Source organism: Corvus brachyrhynchos, unplaced genomic scaffold (assembly GCF_000691975.1).
Source record: "Corvus brachyrhynchos isolate BGI_N302 unplaced genomic scaffold, ASM69197v1 scaffold671, whole genome shotgun sequence".
In the NCBI taxonomy this organism is placed as follows: Eukaryota; Metazoa; Chordata; class Aves; order Passeriformes; family Corvidae; genus Corvus; species Corvus brachyrhynchos.
The window spans coordinates 38,142-50,279 of record NW_008236441.1 but is presented as its reverse complement, the minus strand read 5'-3'; the positions used below and the strand labels follow the sequence as shown (position 1 = coordinate 50,279).

The 12,138-nt window shown below is 48.4% G+C and overlaps 1 protein-coding gene across 13 annotated transcripts in view; it reads left to right on the top strand.

The window, feature by feature from the left end:
- The window catches only part of COL6A3 (collagen type VI alpha 3 chain), a 58,320-nt gene that overhangs the window by 35,835 nt on the left and 10,347 nt on the right, over window positions 1-12,138 (top strand). For all 13 annotated transcript variants that reach the window (XM_017747101.1, XM_017747104.1, XM_017747102.1 and 10 more), the window contains 23 exons: window positions 356-409; window positions 1,337-1,408; window positions 2,317-2,343; window positions 2,466-2,510; window positions 2,617-2,670; window positions 2,836-2,898; window positions 3,277-3,342; window positions 4,039-4,092; window positions 4,855-4,890; window positions 5,396-5,458; window positions 5,740-5,802; window positions 6,490-6,552; window positions 7,010-7,072; window positions 7,259-7,309; window positions 7,432-7,467; window positions 7,565-7,627; window positions 7,763-7,825; window positions 8,461-8,493; window positions 8,582-8,618; window positions 8,727-8,738; window positions 8,894-9,387; window positions 9,979-10,078; window positions 10,570-11,268. In XM_017747101.1, the coding sequence (XP_017602590.1) occupies window positions 356-409; window positions 1,337-1,408; window positions 2,317-2,343; window positions 2,466-2,510; window positions 2,617-2,670; window positions 2,836-2,898; window positions 3,277-3,342; window positions 4,039-4,092; window positions 4,855-4,890; window positions 5,396-5,458; window positions 5,740-5,802; window positions 6,490-6,552; window positions 7,010-7,072; window positions 7,259-7,309; window positions 7,432-7,467; window positions 7,565-7,627; window positions 7,763-7,825; window positions 8,461-8,493; window positions 8,582-8,618; window positions 8,727-8,738; window positions 8,894-9,387; window positions 9,979-10,078; window positions 10,570-11,268 (2,311 nt within the window). The remainder of the gene's footprint in view (window positions 1-355; window positions 410-1,336; window positions 1,409-2,316; window positions 2,344-2,465; window positions 2,511-2,616; window positions 2,671-2,835; window positions 2,899-3,276; window positions 3,343-4,038; window positions 4,093-4,854; window positions 4,891-5,395; window positions 5,459-5,739; window positions 5,803-6,489; window positions 6,553-7,009; window positions 7,073-7,258; window positions 7,310-7,431; window positions 7,468-7,564; window positions 7,628-7,762; window positions 7,826-8,460; window positions 8,494-8,581; window positions 8,619-8,726; window positions 8,739-8,893; window positions 9,388-9,978; window positions 10,079-10,569; window positions 11,269-12,138) is intronic.

Here is a 12,138-nt window from a genome sequence, read left to right as displayed (position 1 = left end):
AACCTGGTGGTGACGTGCAGGTCGAGTAGCTGCAGTGGGTGATGTTAATGAGGAGATCATCTCCACTTACTCCCCCCATTTGAAAACTGACCCTGGGACACACAGAGCAATTGAGGGCTGCTCTTTTCCCCTTTCCCCACAGCCTTAGCACTGCAAAACATCAAGAGGGGAGGGATAAGTGGCTGGAAGGACAGGGGTGAAGCCTCCTGGGAAACAATTTAGGGACATCAAAAGGAGATTATATCTCTCATTAACACGGATGACCAAGCAGCTGCTTTGTGCTTATCTAGGGAAACCTTGAATATCAGTCACAGAACTACGAAGGAAATACACAATTTTCTTTGTTGTCTTCTAGGGTGTCACAGGAGATCTTGGCTACGGAGGCTACCCTGGTGATGAAGGAGGACCGGTGAGTGACTGCCCCTGTTCAAATGGGGACCTCACCATAGTGAAGTGTTTGGAGGCTTTTCCACTAAATGAAAAGCCTCTGAACTTTTTTCTGCTGGGAATGTGGATGTGGGTTAGAAGAGACAGCAGCACTCTGAGTTTCCCACACCTGACAGGCTGAGTTGCTGGTCCCAGCTGCTCTGAGAGAAAGTCAGTAAGGAGCTTCTTGAGAGTTGGAGAAGGATGATGGGGGGAATAACTCCCATTATTTGACGTGACCCATGTCTGTGCTGTTCCCCAAGGCAAATAAAATCCTCAGCTTCATCAAAGCTGCAGCCTATGCCAAAGTTATCCATGCCACCTGCAGCTGAAAGATTTGAGTTAGTCCAAAACTGAAACCAAGAGTGATGTTCCTATCCATCACACAGCAGACAACGTGAATCCCATGAATTCCTACTAACACTTTTTATCCAAACTCTGCGTGAATCCCACGTCAGCCCTGGAATAAACATCCCTCCATGCATCACTCCCAAGGGGCGAGGCTAAGGCCAAGGGGCTGACGGTGCTCATGGCTTTTCCAACAGCACAGGAAGGGGCCAAAGGCTGCTGTGAGACTGCATGCCAGGCAATGTTTTCCCGGGGCTTGAAGGTCAGGGTGGGATTAGCCATCTGTGCAGAGCTCTGAGGGCTTTGTCTTGTCATTTTAATTTTGAAAGAGAAGATTCACAAAGCTCTTTCACAGCTGAGGGACTGGGAAAGATGTTTCTCTCTTGACAATGAACCATGCAGTTGGTCTCTACATGAGAAAGGTGGTGGGCAAGAGAAGGTGGGGTGGCCAGGCAAAACCTGCTGCTCCTGTGCCTCCAAGCCACCTCCTGTGGCAGTTAGCCACAGAAATAGGCTTAGCAGGCAAACACTGATTGTTGTTTCTTTCCCCCCCATGCACCAGGGTGAGCGTGGACCACCGGGTATGAATGGGACGCAAGGTTTCCAGGGATGCCCCGGGCACAGAGGAACAAAGGTACATGTGGAACAAGCCTGCACAGAGCAGACCCAGAGCCCAGTGGGTGGGAGTCCCCCAAAGGCAACTCCTGCTGGTTTAGGAGGTCACACAACCTCTGCCACATGCCCTTGAGTGGTTGTGTCCACCTGGCCAAGCACCAGGGCTTTCAGAGGATGTTGGGGCTTTAGTGTTGCTATGAAGAGCAAAAAGGCAGCCCAGAGACCCAGGCTCAATCCAAGGCTGATCTGTCTTCTGCAGTCTGGCTCGGGGGAAAGGATTTGGGAAGAGATGGATATGCATTTCTTGGCACAGGGCCGGGACAGTGAGTGGGTGGAACTCTGCTGTTGGGGAAGAGGGAGACAAGTGAGCCATGGCTGTGGCTTTAAAGAGGAACCTTGAGCTAATGGGCCAGGACAGCAGCTGCACCCCAAGCCAGAAAAGGTGGTGAAACATATAATATTTATGGGAAATAGTGAAATTAAGAGGATGTTTCCTACCATTTGCTCTGACCACATGATTCTCTGGCAGGCAGAAGAGAAATGCATGAACCAAGCCCATTAGTTGCAGCTGAGATACTGAGTCTCGTTAAAAATCTGCTCAGCCTTGGATAAAGGCACTGGGACTGACTCTGGATTAACATAAAAATGGGTGCAGGGAGAAACAAAAGTCAGTGGAGAAAGAGTTGTGGCTAAGGAGTGAGATATTTTATTGGATCAGCTGAATTAACCCCCATGCCCCACATATTTTATCTTGGTACAAGTGTTGGGGAGGCAGCTGGAGACAAACACCAGCGTAAGGGAAATCAGGGGAAGTTCTGCCCTGGTTGTGGCTCTGGGTCTGCCACCAAGCCCAGCCCTCCTTCTCCACTTCTTCCCAAGGCAGTGAGCTGGACTGAAGTGGAGTAACTCCCTTTTCTATCTCCTTAGGGTTCTCGGGGATTCCCAGGAGAGAAGGTATGGAGCTATTCCCTCATGCCACAGCAGTGAGCATGACTGTGTGGCAGATCAATATTGCTCCCCCCCCCCACTTCTCCCTTCCTCTTAGTGAGCATTTGCCCCTTGCCTCCCTTCCACAGGGTGAACTGGGAGAAATGGGTCTGGATGGCATTGATGGAGAAGAGGTCAGTCGTTTTAGTTGCTTTTCTCTTAATAACTCGATGCTTCAGTGAAGTACCTAAAAAGCACCCTGGAAGTGGCAAATATTCTAAAATACTTTTCTTTCTTTAGGGAGACAAGGGGTTGCCCGGCTCTTCTGGAGAGAAGGGATATTCTGGCAGGAGGGTAGGTTTTAATCTCTTTTACAGTGGAGCTAAATGATGGGGCAGAGGTGGATTTGAACCAGGGGAGGGTGGAAAGCCATCGTGCTCTCCTCAGGGCTGAGGGCTGGGCAGAGATGCTTTTGACAGACAAGGGCTGCTCTTCCTAACTCTCCATCTCTTCCCACAGGGAGATAAGGGAGTTAAGGGTGAACGAGGAGAACGAGGTGACCGTGGGCTCCGTGGAGATCCGGTAAGTACTGCTAAGGCATCTTCTTGATTTTCTACCCACTTTCCACTGATCCTGGGGTCATCACAGAGGGTGGCTCTGGCCTATTAAATGCTGCTTGACAGTGGCAGGTCCCATGACAGAGCAAGGACTTGGAGGTGACATGCAGGTACCATATCAACCACTGTTTCACCATGTTAAAATTCCCCTTCCTTGTCTTCTTCAGTATTATTTCTCAGTTGAAAAGCTGTGTCTGTCTGAAAACAGCAGCAACACTTCATCTAATTCAGTCAAAAGAGGAAAAAAAGAAAAGTTGGTTCTCAGCTCTAGCAGAGTAGTTTATGAGATTTGATTTTCATGTCCCACTTACACAGATGTTTCTCATTGCTCTGTTGCTTTCAGGGAGATTCAGGAGCTGATAATACTCAACGGGGCTCCAGAGGACAAAAGGGTGAAATTGGACCAATGGTAACATTTCTTTGTTGTCTTGTGTTGTTTTTTGGTTTTTACAACAGAATGGGACAGAGAAAGGGAGAAAAAAGGATGCTGCCAAAAAGATACAAGTTTCTTAAACTCATTGTGCCTTGTCAGATGGAATATTTTTTTCCACTAGAAAATGTTGTTGGTTTGCAACCAAAACTTTCTCTGGGAAGATGTCACTTTAGAAGATGTTTTGTGTAAAAAGCACTGTTAAAAAAATGTTTATTATTATTTTACAATGGCTTTTGGGATGTTGCCTCTGAAAATAACTTCGTACTTGGAAATAGCCTTCGTATGTTCTCACGGGTCATATACAAAAGCAGAGAACTGATTAGATTATACCAAATCTGAACCTCCTATTCACCTGAAACCTTGGCAAGAAAAAAAAAAACAACCCCACACACTCCTGACAAAATTTCAAAACCCATCTGTTTTCATATCAGTTCACAACAAAAAAGTGCATCCTAAACTGTCAGAAGGCATTCCCCAAAGATTAGGAATGTTGACTTGTGCTGGCTCAGAAACTTGGTGGAAAGTCTCTGTGAGTTGTTAGAAGGATTTCCACCGAAGCAGATCTATGAATTTGTGTGAAAGCATGAAAAGAGCCATTTTTTGAGAACTGAATCTGTTTTCCCACTGCCTCCTCATCTCAGGGCTCTCACCTGAGTTCTGTTTTTCCCTTAGGGAGATCCAGGACCTGCAGGGCTGGAGGGCCAAGATGGTGGAGTCGGGAGGAAGGTGAGTTGCCAGACCTCCAGCCAGCAAGGCCCAAGCTTAGATTGACAGTAACTTTTCCCCTCCTTCCTTTCCATGTGGTTTTTTTTTTTTTTCACAAACATCAGGAATTCAACCTCAAAACCCAACAAGCCACTCCAAAAAAAGAAAAAAAATCTCAGAACGAAAATGCCTCATGGCTTCCTGACTTGTAGTAGAGACTTAAAAGTCAAATTTATTCCCACGCAAATAACTCAGTGCTTGGATCAGTGGAGTTACACCTGATTCATATATAAGGCCAGGCTGGATGGTGCTTGGAACAACCTGGTCTAGTGGAAGATGTCCTTGAAGGTGTCCTTGCCCATGGCAGGGGTTTGGAATTAGATGGTCTTGAAGGTTCCTTCCAACCCAAACCAGTCTGTGATTCCATGATGTGCATCTGCATTTGGCTGCTGGTTTTGGAAAGGCAAAAACCAAACTGGAGTTGGGATGTCTGGATGTGTTCCCTGATGCATGGCCTTCCTATCCCAGGGATGGTGACATACTCCTGGCATACATGAGAGAGCAGCTCACCTACATGGGGGATGTGAGGAGGAAGAAAACATGCCTAAGTCTGATTTAAAAGAGAGGGCCATGTGGATTTCCCTCTCCCTTTCCCCCTAGTAGTTTAAACCATCCAAATGTAATTTTGGACTATGAGAAGGATTGATACATGGATCTAAAAGCAATAGGGAAAGGTGTGCTTACATGTTAGAGTAACAAGCCTCATTGTTCCTTCGTTTGCAGGGAATGGCAGGACGAAGAGGGCCCATAGGAGTTAAGGTAGGTGGTGATGGGACAACAGTTGAGGCTCCTGCCACACCACAGGCCAGGCAGCCTCAGCACCCAGAGAGATGTGCCAAGAGAAGGGATGTGCAGGCTTTGCTTCTTCCTCTCTCCTCCAAATTTCCCTCCTCCTCCTCAGGCTCATCTCCCTGTGTGCTTCTTGCTGGGCTCGGAGCAGAACCAGCTATCCACACGCCTGCCTGTCTTCTACAGCATTCCCTGGTTGGATTTTTATCCCCATGTGCTGCTGGAGCAGTGTAACCGGGCCAAAGCACGATGGTTGATGCCCATCAATTGCAGGAGGCAAATTGCCCCCACCATCGCTGTGCTTCTTCTCTGCTTTCACCGTATCTAGAAAATAAACAAGGAAAAAACCCAACTGAAAATCTGTTCTTCCCTGCTCTTTGTGCAGCTGTGGATACCCTGATCTCTCCTTTGCCCTCCCATGGTGCTGACCATGTCCTCCCATGCTAACCTGCACTGTCCTGTTTTGTACTTCCAGGGCACCAAGGGCTCGCCTGGTCAAGCAGGGCCAGCTGGAGAACAAGGCATGCGAGGGCCACAGGTCAGTGAGTTCACAGCAGAGAAAAAGCTTTGCCTCATGGTGCTGTGGTGTTACTTCATCACAGCCACTTCCTCAAAGAGTGTCATCCTCAAGGACTGTTGGGATTTGGGTATTTTTGGATGTGCTGTGGGCTGGCTGTCCCACCTGCCACTGCATTCCCACCGGCCAAGGTGTGACGTGTTTGCGAAGCATCCCTCAGACACCGCAGCGTTTGCTTCCCCTTGGATCTTGGTGTGCTTCTGCCCATGTGTGCTGACAGCTTCTCTTTTCTCCCCACACAGGGTCCACCTGGCCAGGTTGGCACGCCAGGCATCAGAGGAGAGCAGGGTGTCCCTGGACCCAGGGTAATCCTTCTGCTGCTTGACCCATTGACCCAATTATACCGTTGTTGAACTAATAAGATTCCAATGTGTCTTCCCATTCCCCTCTCTTAGGGCTCCAACTCTGCTTCACTCTCTTTTAACACACTCTTCCAGCATGATTCTCCTCTCAACTTATGCTTAAGACTTCTTGATCAAGAGTTACAGAAGAGAAAGAGCTAAAAGCAACCACAGAGGGGTCAGGACTTCAGTGTTTGGCCCATTATTGCAATTTTAACTAAAGAGGATCCCTGAGTGACTGGTGGGGCACCTCTGATGTTTCATCCTCTGAAGCCAGAGCATGACCATCTCACATGCCTGCTGGGGCCACCTCATGTATTTATTTCTCCCTCCTGCTGTGTTCCTCAGCGAGACCCATCAACATGAAGCCATATTGCATTTCCCCAACCCCTGCATGAGTTTCCCCCTCCTGCTTTCCCATGGGTGTTCTCTTAGGGACAGTACAAATTGCTGCTGACACTTGCATTGAACTGAGCTGGACCTCCAGCTCTTCCCAAACATGAAGCAGACTTCTGAATTTCCTGAGGTGTTTTGAGAGACACCAGCCCTAGTAGTCAATACATGATTTCTACGGTTACCCAATTCCCTAGTTTCTGGCACCCAGGTTTTCTTGACACATTGCCAACATGCCTCTCTGCATTTCCATTCCAGGCTGGGAGTGGACCTCCAGGACCTGCAGGAGAACGTGGCAGGATTGGTCCCCTGGGAAGGAAGGTATGTCTTCAGGAGCACTGGGCATCAGCAACTAAAGCTGCATTGAAAAGCTTCTGGATTTTGCATGGGCTTCAAGAAATCCTTGAGATGAACCTCTTGGACTTGCACAGTGTGGAGAGAAGCAACTCTCTGTGCTCTGGTTCTCTAATTAGGCTCCCATTTCAGTGAACAGAAAGGCAAAAGTAACTGAGCAACTGAGATTCTCAAGCAACTTTCCTGGGCAGATTCTCAGAAAATGCCCACGTGGGAAGGTTTTATCTTTCCTGAAATCACCGAAGGTCCCACTAAAGATCATGCACTTGGCAGCATTTCAGGCTGTGTAGGTCCAGTCATGCCTTTCAGCCACAAGGAGGGCTGCAGACTGCTCTGTGCAAAGAAACCAGTGTTGATGGGGTGGGGAACGCTCAGAGTTGCCTGGAGTTTCAGCACATGCTTTAACAGATGCTCCTCTTTGTAGGGTGAACCTGGAAATCCTGGACTCAAAGGGCCGAATGGACAGCCAGGCCCACGAGGAGAGATGGTGAGTGTGGCCAAGCCCTCACACCTCTGTGGACGCTTAAGGAACTTTAAGGAACATTTTAGAGTTTCACAGAGGCCTGTGGCTTCAGTGGGCTCTTTCTATTGATGCTGCAGGACCTGTGGGGTTTAAGTTGTTTACATATGACATGTAATTTACAAATCAATGACTTTGGCTTTCCAATTTTAGGGTGATGATGGACGAGATGGAATTGGTGGCCCGGGTCCTAAAGGCAGGAAGGTAGGTGTCTGCTCATCATTCCCACCTCCTTAACAAGGACAGGGAAGCAGCCAAGATCTCCAGTGCAGAGGGATAAGGGCATTTTCTAGAACGTATTCAAATTAACCTTTCTGTTGTTTCAGGGAGAACGCGGCTTCATAGGTTATGCAGGGCCAAAGGTAGGTGCAGCCCATGAGCTGTGCATTCATTTTTCCAAGCAATTTTCCATGGGCCTGTGCAGGTTTAGAGCTGCTGTTTGTGGTTTTCTCCTTCTAGGGTGGACCTGGTGACCGTGGTGTCGCTGGAGGCCCCGGCCCCAAAGGAAACAGAGGTCGCAGAGTAAGTTGGACCATGGCACAATTTTTCCTTTCTGCATGAATGCCCTGGAGGATGGACATATTTTTTCCTCCAAGTGCTCCTGGGAGTCCTCCCACAGATGTTCATGGAGAGGACTTCTCTGTTCTCTCTTTCTAGGGAAATGCAGGACAACCTGGGATACCTGGTCAGAAAGGAGAGATTGGATATCCTGGGCCATCTGTAAGTGTTCATTGCACTGCTGATTGGCTTCGTGTTGTGGTCCCTATGGGTGCAAGGGGTTGAAAAATAAGCCCGTCACTGTCTGCTGCTGATTTCAAGTGGGGGAAATTCCTCTTTATTTGTCTTGGATGTGTCTCTATAAATTTCTAAGTAGCTGTTTATCACTGACAAATATTTACTCCTCCTCAAACAGAAGGAAAAAGCCAAGAGACATGCTCTTACCAGGCATTAGGATTTCCCCATTGCAATATGGCCCTTAAAACTCCTTCTAGGAGATCCCCAGCTCTTTATCATTTACCATCCCACACAGGATATGGTCCATGACCAAATCTGGCTGGTATAAGGCACCCTAGCTCTTCATGTGAACCTGGAGCATTGTAACTTACAGAATGGTCTGGGTTGGAAGGGACCTTAAAGACCATCTAGTTCCAACCCCCCTTTTGGGTTTGGCTTCAGCTAGGTTTACTCCTCACACAGAAAAGCCCTTCCCCCTGTTGCTGGAAACACAGCTGAGAACAGACAGGCTTTCGCTTGGCTCTTGGCATGACCCATGGTACAGTAGTTATTCCGAGAGTGTTCGTGGGGCACCCTGGAGATACACATTGCACTCAAGTTCTCTTCATTCTTTGAAACAGGGCCTTAAAGGCGAGAAAGGAGAATCCAGAGATGTAAGTGTGGCATAATTTCTTTCTTGTTTTGAAACACCCTCGGGTTGGCTGTGTGACACATCTCTTTCCCCCCCTTTATTTCCTAAAGCAATGTGCGCTGGTGCGGAACATCAAAGACAAATGCCGTGAGTACCTCAGTGCTTTGCTAAGCGCCTCCCTCTACCCTTATTTGCCCATCATGTTACAAGAATAGCACTGACCAAGCTGGTTTTTTCTCTCCATCTTTTCCACAGCTTGCTGCTATGGTAAGTCTCATTGAGTCCCTTAAACCCCAGGGTGGCTGCGTGTCACGATTGTCACTCTCCCCACATATGAATGATTCACCCTGGCTGAGGACGCTGTCCTTGAATCCTGAGAGCTGTTTAAGGCATGACTTATTTCCAATGCACATTCCCAATAGGTCCCAAGGAGTGCCCTGTCTTCCCAACTGAGCTGGCCTTTGCTATTGACACCTCCTCGGGCGTCGTGAGGGAGGTTTTCAACAGGATGAAGCAAACCGTGCTCAGAGTGGTCAACAACTTAACCATCGCCGAGAGCAACTGTCCCCGGGGGGCACGGGTGGCTCTGGTCACCTACAACAACGAGGTCACCACCGAGATCCGCTTTGCTGATGCCAGGAAGAAATCCAGCCTCCTCCAGCAGATCCAAAACTTTCAGGCAACCCTGACCACGAAGCCACGCAGCCTAGAAACTGCCATGTCCTTCGTGGCCAGGAATACCTTCAAGCGTGCCCGCAGTGGCTTTCTGATGAGGAAGGTGGCTGTCTTCTTCAGCAACGGGGACACGAGAGCATCCCCACAGCTCAATGATGCCGTGCTGAAGCTCTATGATGCCGGGGTCGTGCCCGTGTTCCTCACCAGCAGGCAGGATGCGGTTCTTGCCAGAGCTCTGGAGGTTGGGGCCCTTCACCCTTTCTCTGTTTTCTGCTCATGACCTTGGTCTGGTTTGATGGTGTTGGATGCCACAGGCAATGCTTGGCTTCCACAGGCCTCTCAAGTGTGGAACAGAGCATTGCTGGCAAAACTCATCCATCCATTAGGAGAAAAACCCTAATTCCATAATCACCATGGCACAGGCTGGGAAATGCTAGTGAGACTCTCATGAGTCACTCTTTTCCCAGGCCATGGCTCCAGGGTTCCAGGTGGGGGATGAAACAGAAGGAAGAGTTTGACAGAAAGGCAAAGGGTGGGAAGGTGGGAGTACATTAGCTTTGATGGCAGAGGGAGAGTGGACAGGCAGAGATTGAAAGCCACGAAAAAGCCCCAGATGAACTGACTGAGCACTGGTTCAAGCAGTCCCTGTTCTTGGAGTTCATGACTCTAAACTGACATCGGGGACATGAGGCTCCTCCAAAAGGGATCCACCGAGAGCATTGCGCTGAGCAGAGAATCCCTCAGAGTTGTGGATTGCCCTCCCCTCCTTTGAGCTGAGAATAACAGAAGGCAGTATTACCGACTCCGTGTTTTTCTGTTTCCTTCTCACCAGATCAACAACACAGCGGTTGGTCATGCCATTGTTCTTCCAACCAGCGGCAGTCAGCTGAATGAAACCATTCAGAGGCTCTTGACTTGTCACATTTGTTTGGGTAAAGCATCCAATTTCTCCTCTAGACAGTTCCAAATCCTTCTGGTCATGCAGCAGTCAGTCATAGGAAGGGAAACCCAGTTGGGAGTCAGCCCTTTTGTTGATGAATACAAGGCATTCTCGGGTTGAGCAGAAAACATTGGCATTGTGAACGAGGCTCGCTGGGTGTTCTCTACTTTGTAAAGAGAAGCTCCTTTTTTGTCTGGTTGCTGCTTTCACAGCCCAAATACTGATAGTTAAGTGCTCTAAAAGATGGCCTTCTGCCACTTATGACAGAGTGCTTCAGGGATCCCCTTGGACAAAGGAGCAGATAAAAAAATACTGAACACATAACTGAATGTGTTGTGGGATGAAATGACTTTGGCATCAAGCAATGGACCAGCGAATGTCCAGGCCTTGATGGTATTTCATGTGATGCAAGAGATGTTCACAGTGATGAGGGAGGGTTGTGTCCAGGTCCTGCAGGTGAAACCCACTGTATTTCTTCCCCAGATGTGTGTGACCCCCATCCCAGCTGCGGTATAGGTGGCCAGAGACCTGCATTCAGAGACAGAAGGGCAGCCCCCACAGATGTGGACACGGACATAGCCTTTATCCTGGACAGCTCTGAGTCCACCACCCCTCTGCAGTTCAGTGAGATGAGGAAGTACATTTCCCACCTTGTAACTAACCTGGAAATCAGCTCAGAGCCAAAAGTATCCCAGCACCATGCCAGAGTGGCCGTTCTCCAGCAAGCACCTTACGAACACGAAACCAACTCAAGCTTCCCACCAGTAAAAACTGAGTTCTCACTAACTGATTATGCATCCAAAGAGAAGATCATTAATTACCTCCACAACCAAATGACCCAGCTCCATGGCACGAGGGCTCTAGGAAGTGCAATTGAACACACAATCGCTCATGTTTTTGAAAGTGCGCCAAACCCTCGGGACCTAAAAGTCATAGTTCTGATGATGACAGGAAAAGTGAACAAAAAAGAATTGGAGCACCTGCAGAGGGTTGTCATCAATGCAAAATGCAAAGGGTACTTCTTTGTTATCTTGGGCATCGGCAGGAAGGTGAATGCCAAGAATATCTACAGCCTTGCCAGCGAGCCAAACGATGTGTTCTTCAAGCTGGTCGATAAGCCAGGAGAGCTCCATGAAGAGCCCTTGCTGCGTTTTGGGACACTGCTGCCATCCTTTATCAGAAGTAAGTGTAACATCCTGCAGCCAAAGTGTCATGGAAGGGGCAACACGTGGCCTCAGAGGGGTTAATCTGAAAGGCTTTGGGCAGCAGCACCCACTGAACTTAGACTCTTTTTCTATGGTTTGTACTGTTTGGTGCAATTTGGGCTGCTCATATTTACCTACCTGAGTATGTCTGGGTTTTGTTCACTTTGGCCTCCCATCCCATTCCATGTTGATCCACCAAGCAGTTTGCACTTCAGTGTGCTTTGCCTTGGTCTCCATGGGCTCACCTGTGGGTTCTGATCTCATCCTGCCTGGCTTGCCTCTCACATAGGTCCTGCTGAGGCCCTTTGCAGCCTGCTAGAGCTCCCTTGGAGCTCCTTGAACACACAGAAAATCTTTCCTCCCAACTTCAGCATAAACATCATGTCCAGCAGGCCCTTGGCTGGCTCAGGCTGAGATCTGCAGTTGCTGTATGCAAATTGAAGGACCAGATGGACAGGATTGTTTGCTCAGGGATAAATAATGCTGCTGTGTTTGGGATATGCTGACTGTGCCTCAAAAATTTACATCTCAGCTTAGCTAGAGACCCCAGGCTGGACCTCCAGCTGCCAGAGCTCCTAAACACACTCGCCCAGCAAGGATAAGAAATGGACCTCTTCTAGGAAAGCTAGTTTTCAGCAAAAATTCCTGAAAATCAGATTAAGGGGCTGATACAGCACAGATTCAGGAATGTCTTGCACTAAATAGGAAGCAAACATCTGGAAATAAATGTTTAGGTTATCTCAGTTTTCTTTTTTCCATTTACTGCTTACAGCAGTCCTGGAAACTTCTAACTCTTGAAAAAAACCATTACCTGTGTGGTTGGAAGTACCTTGTTACAAGAAATGTG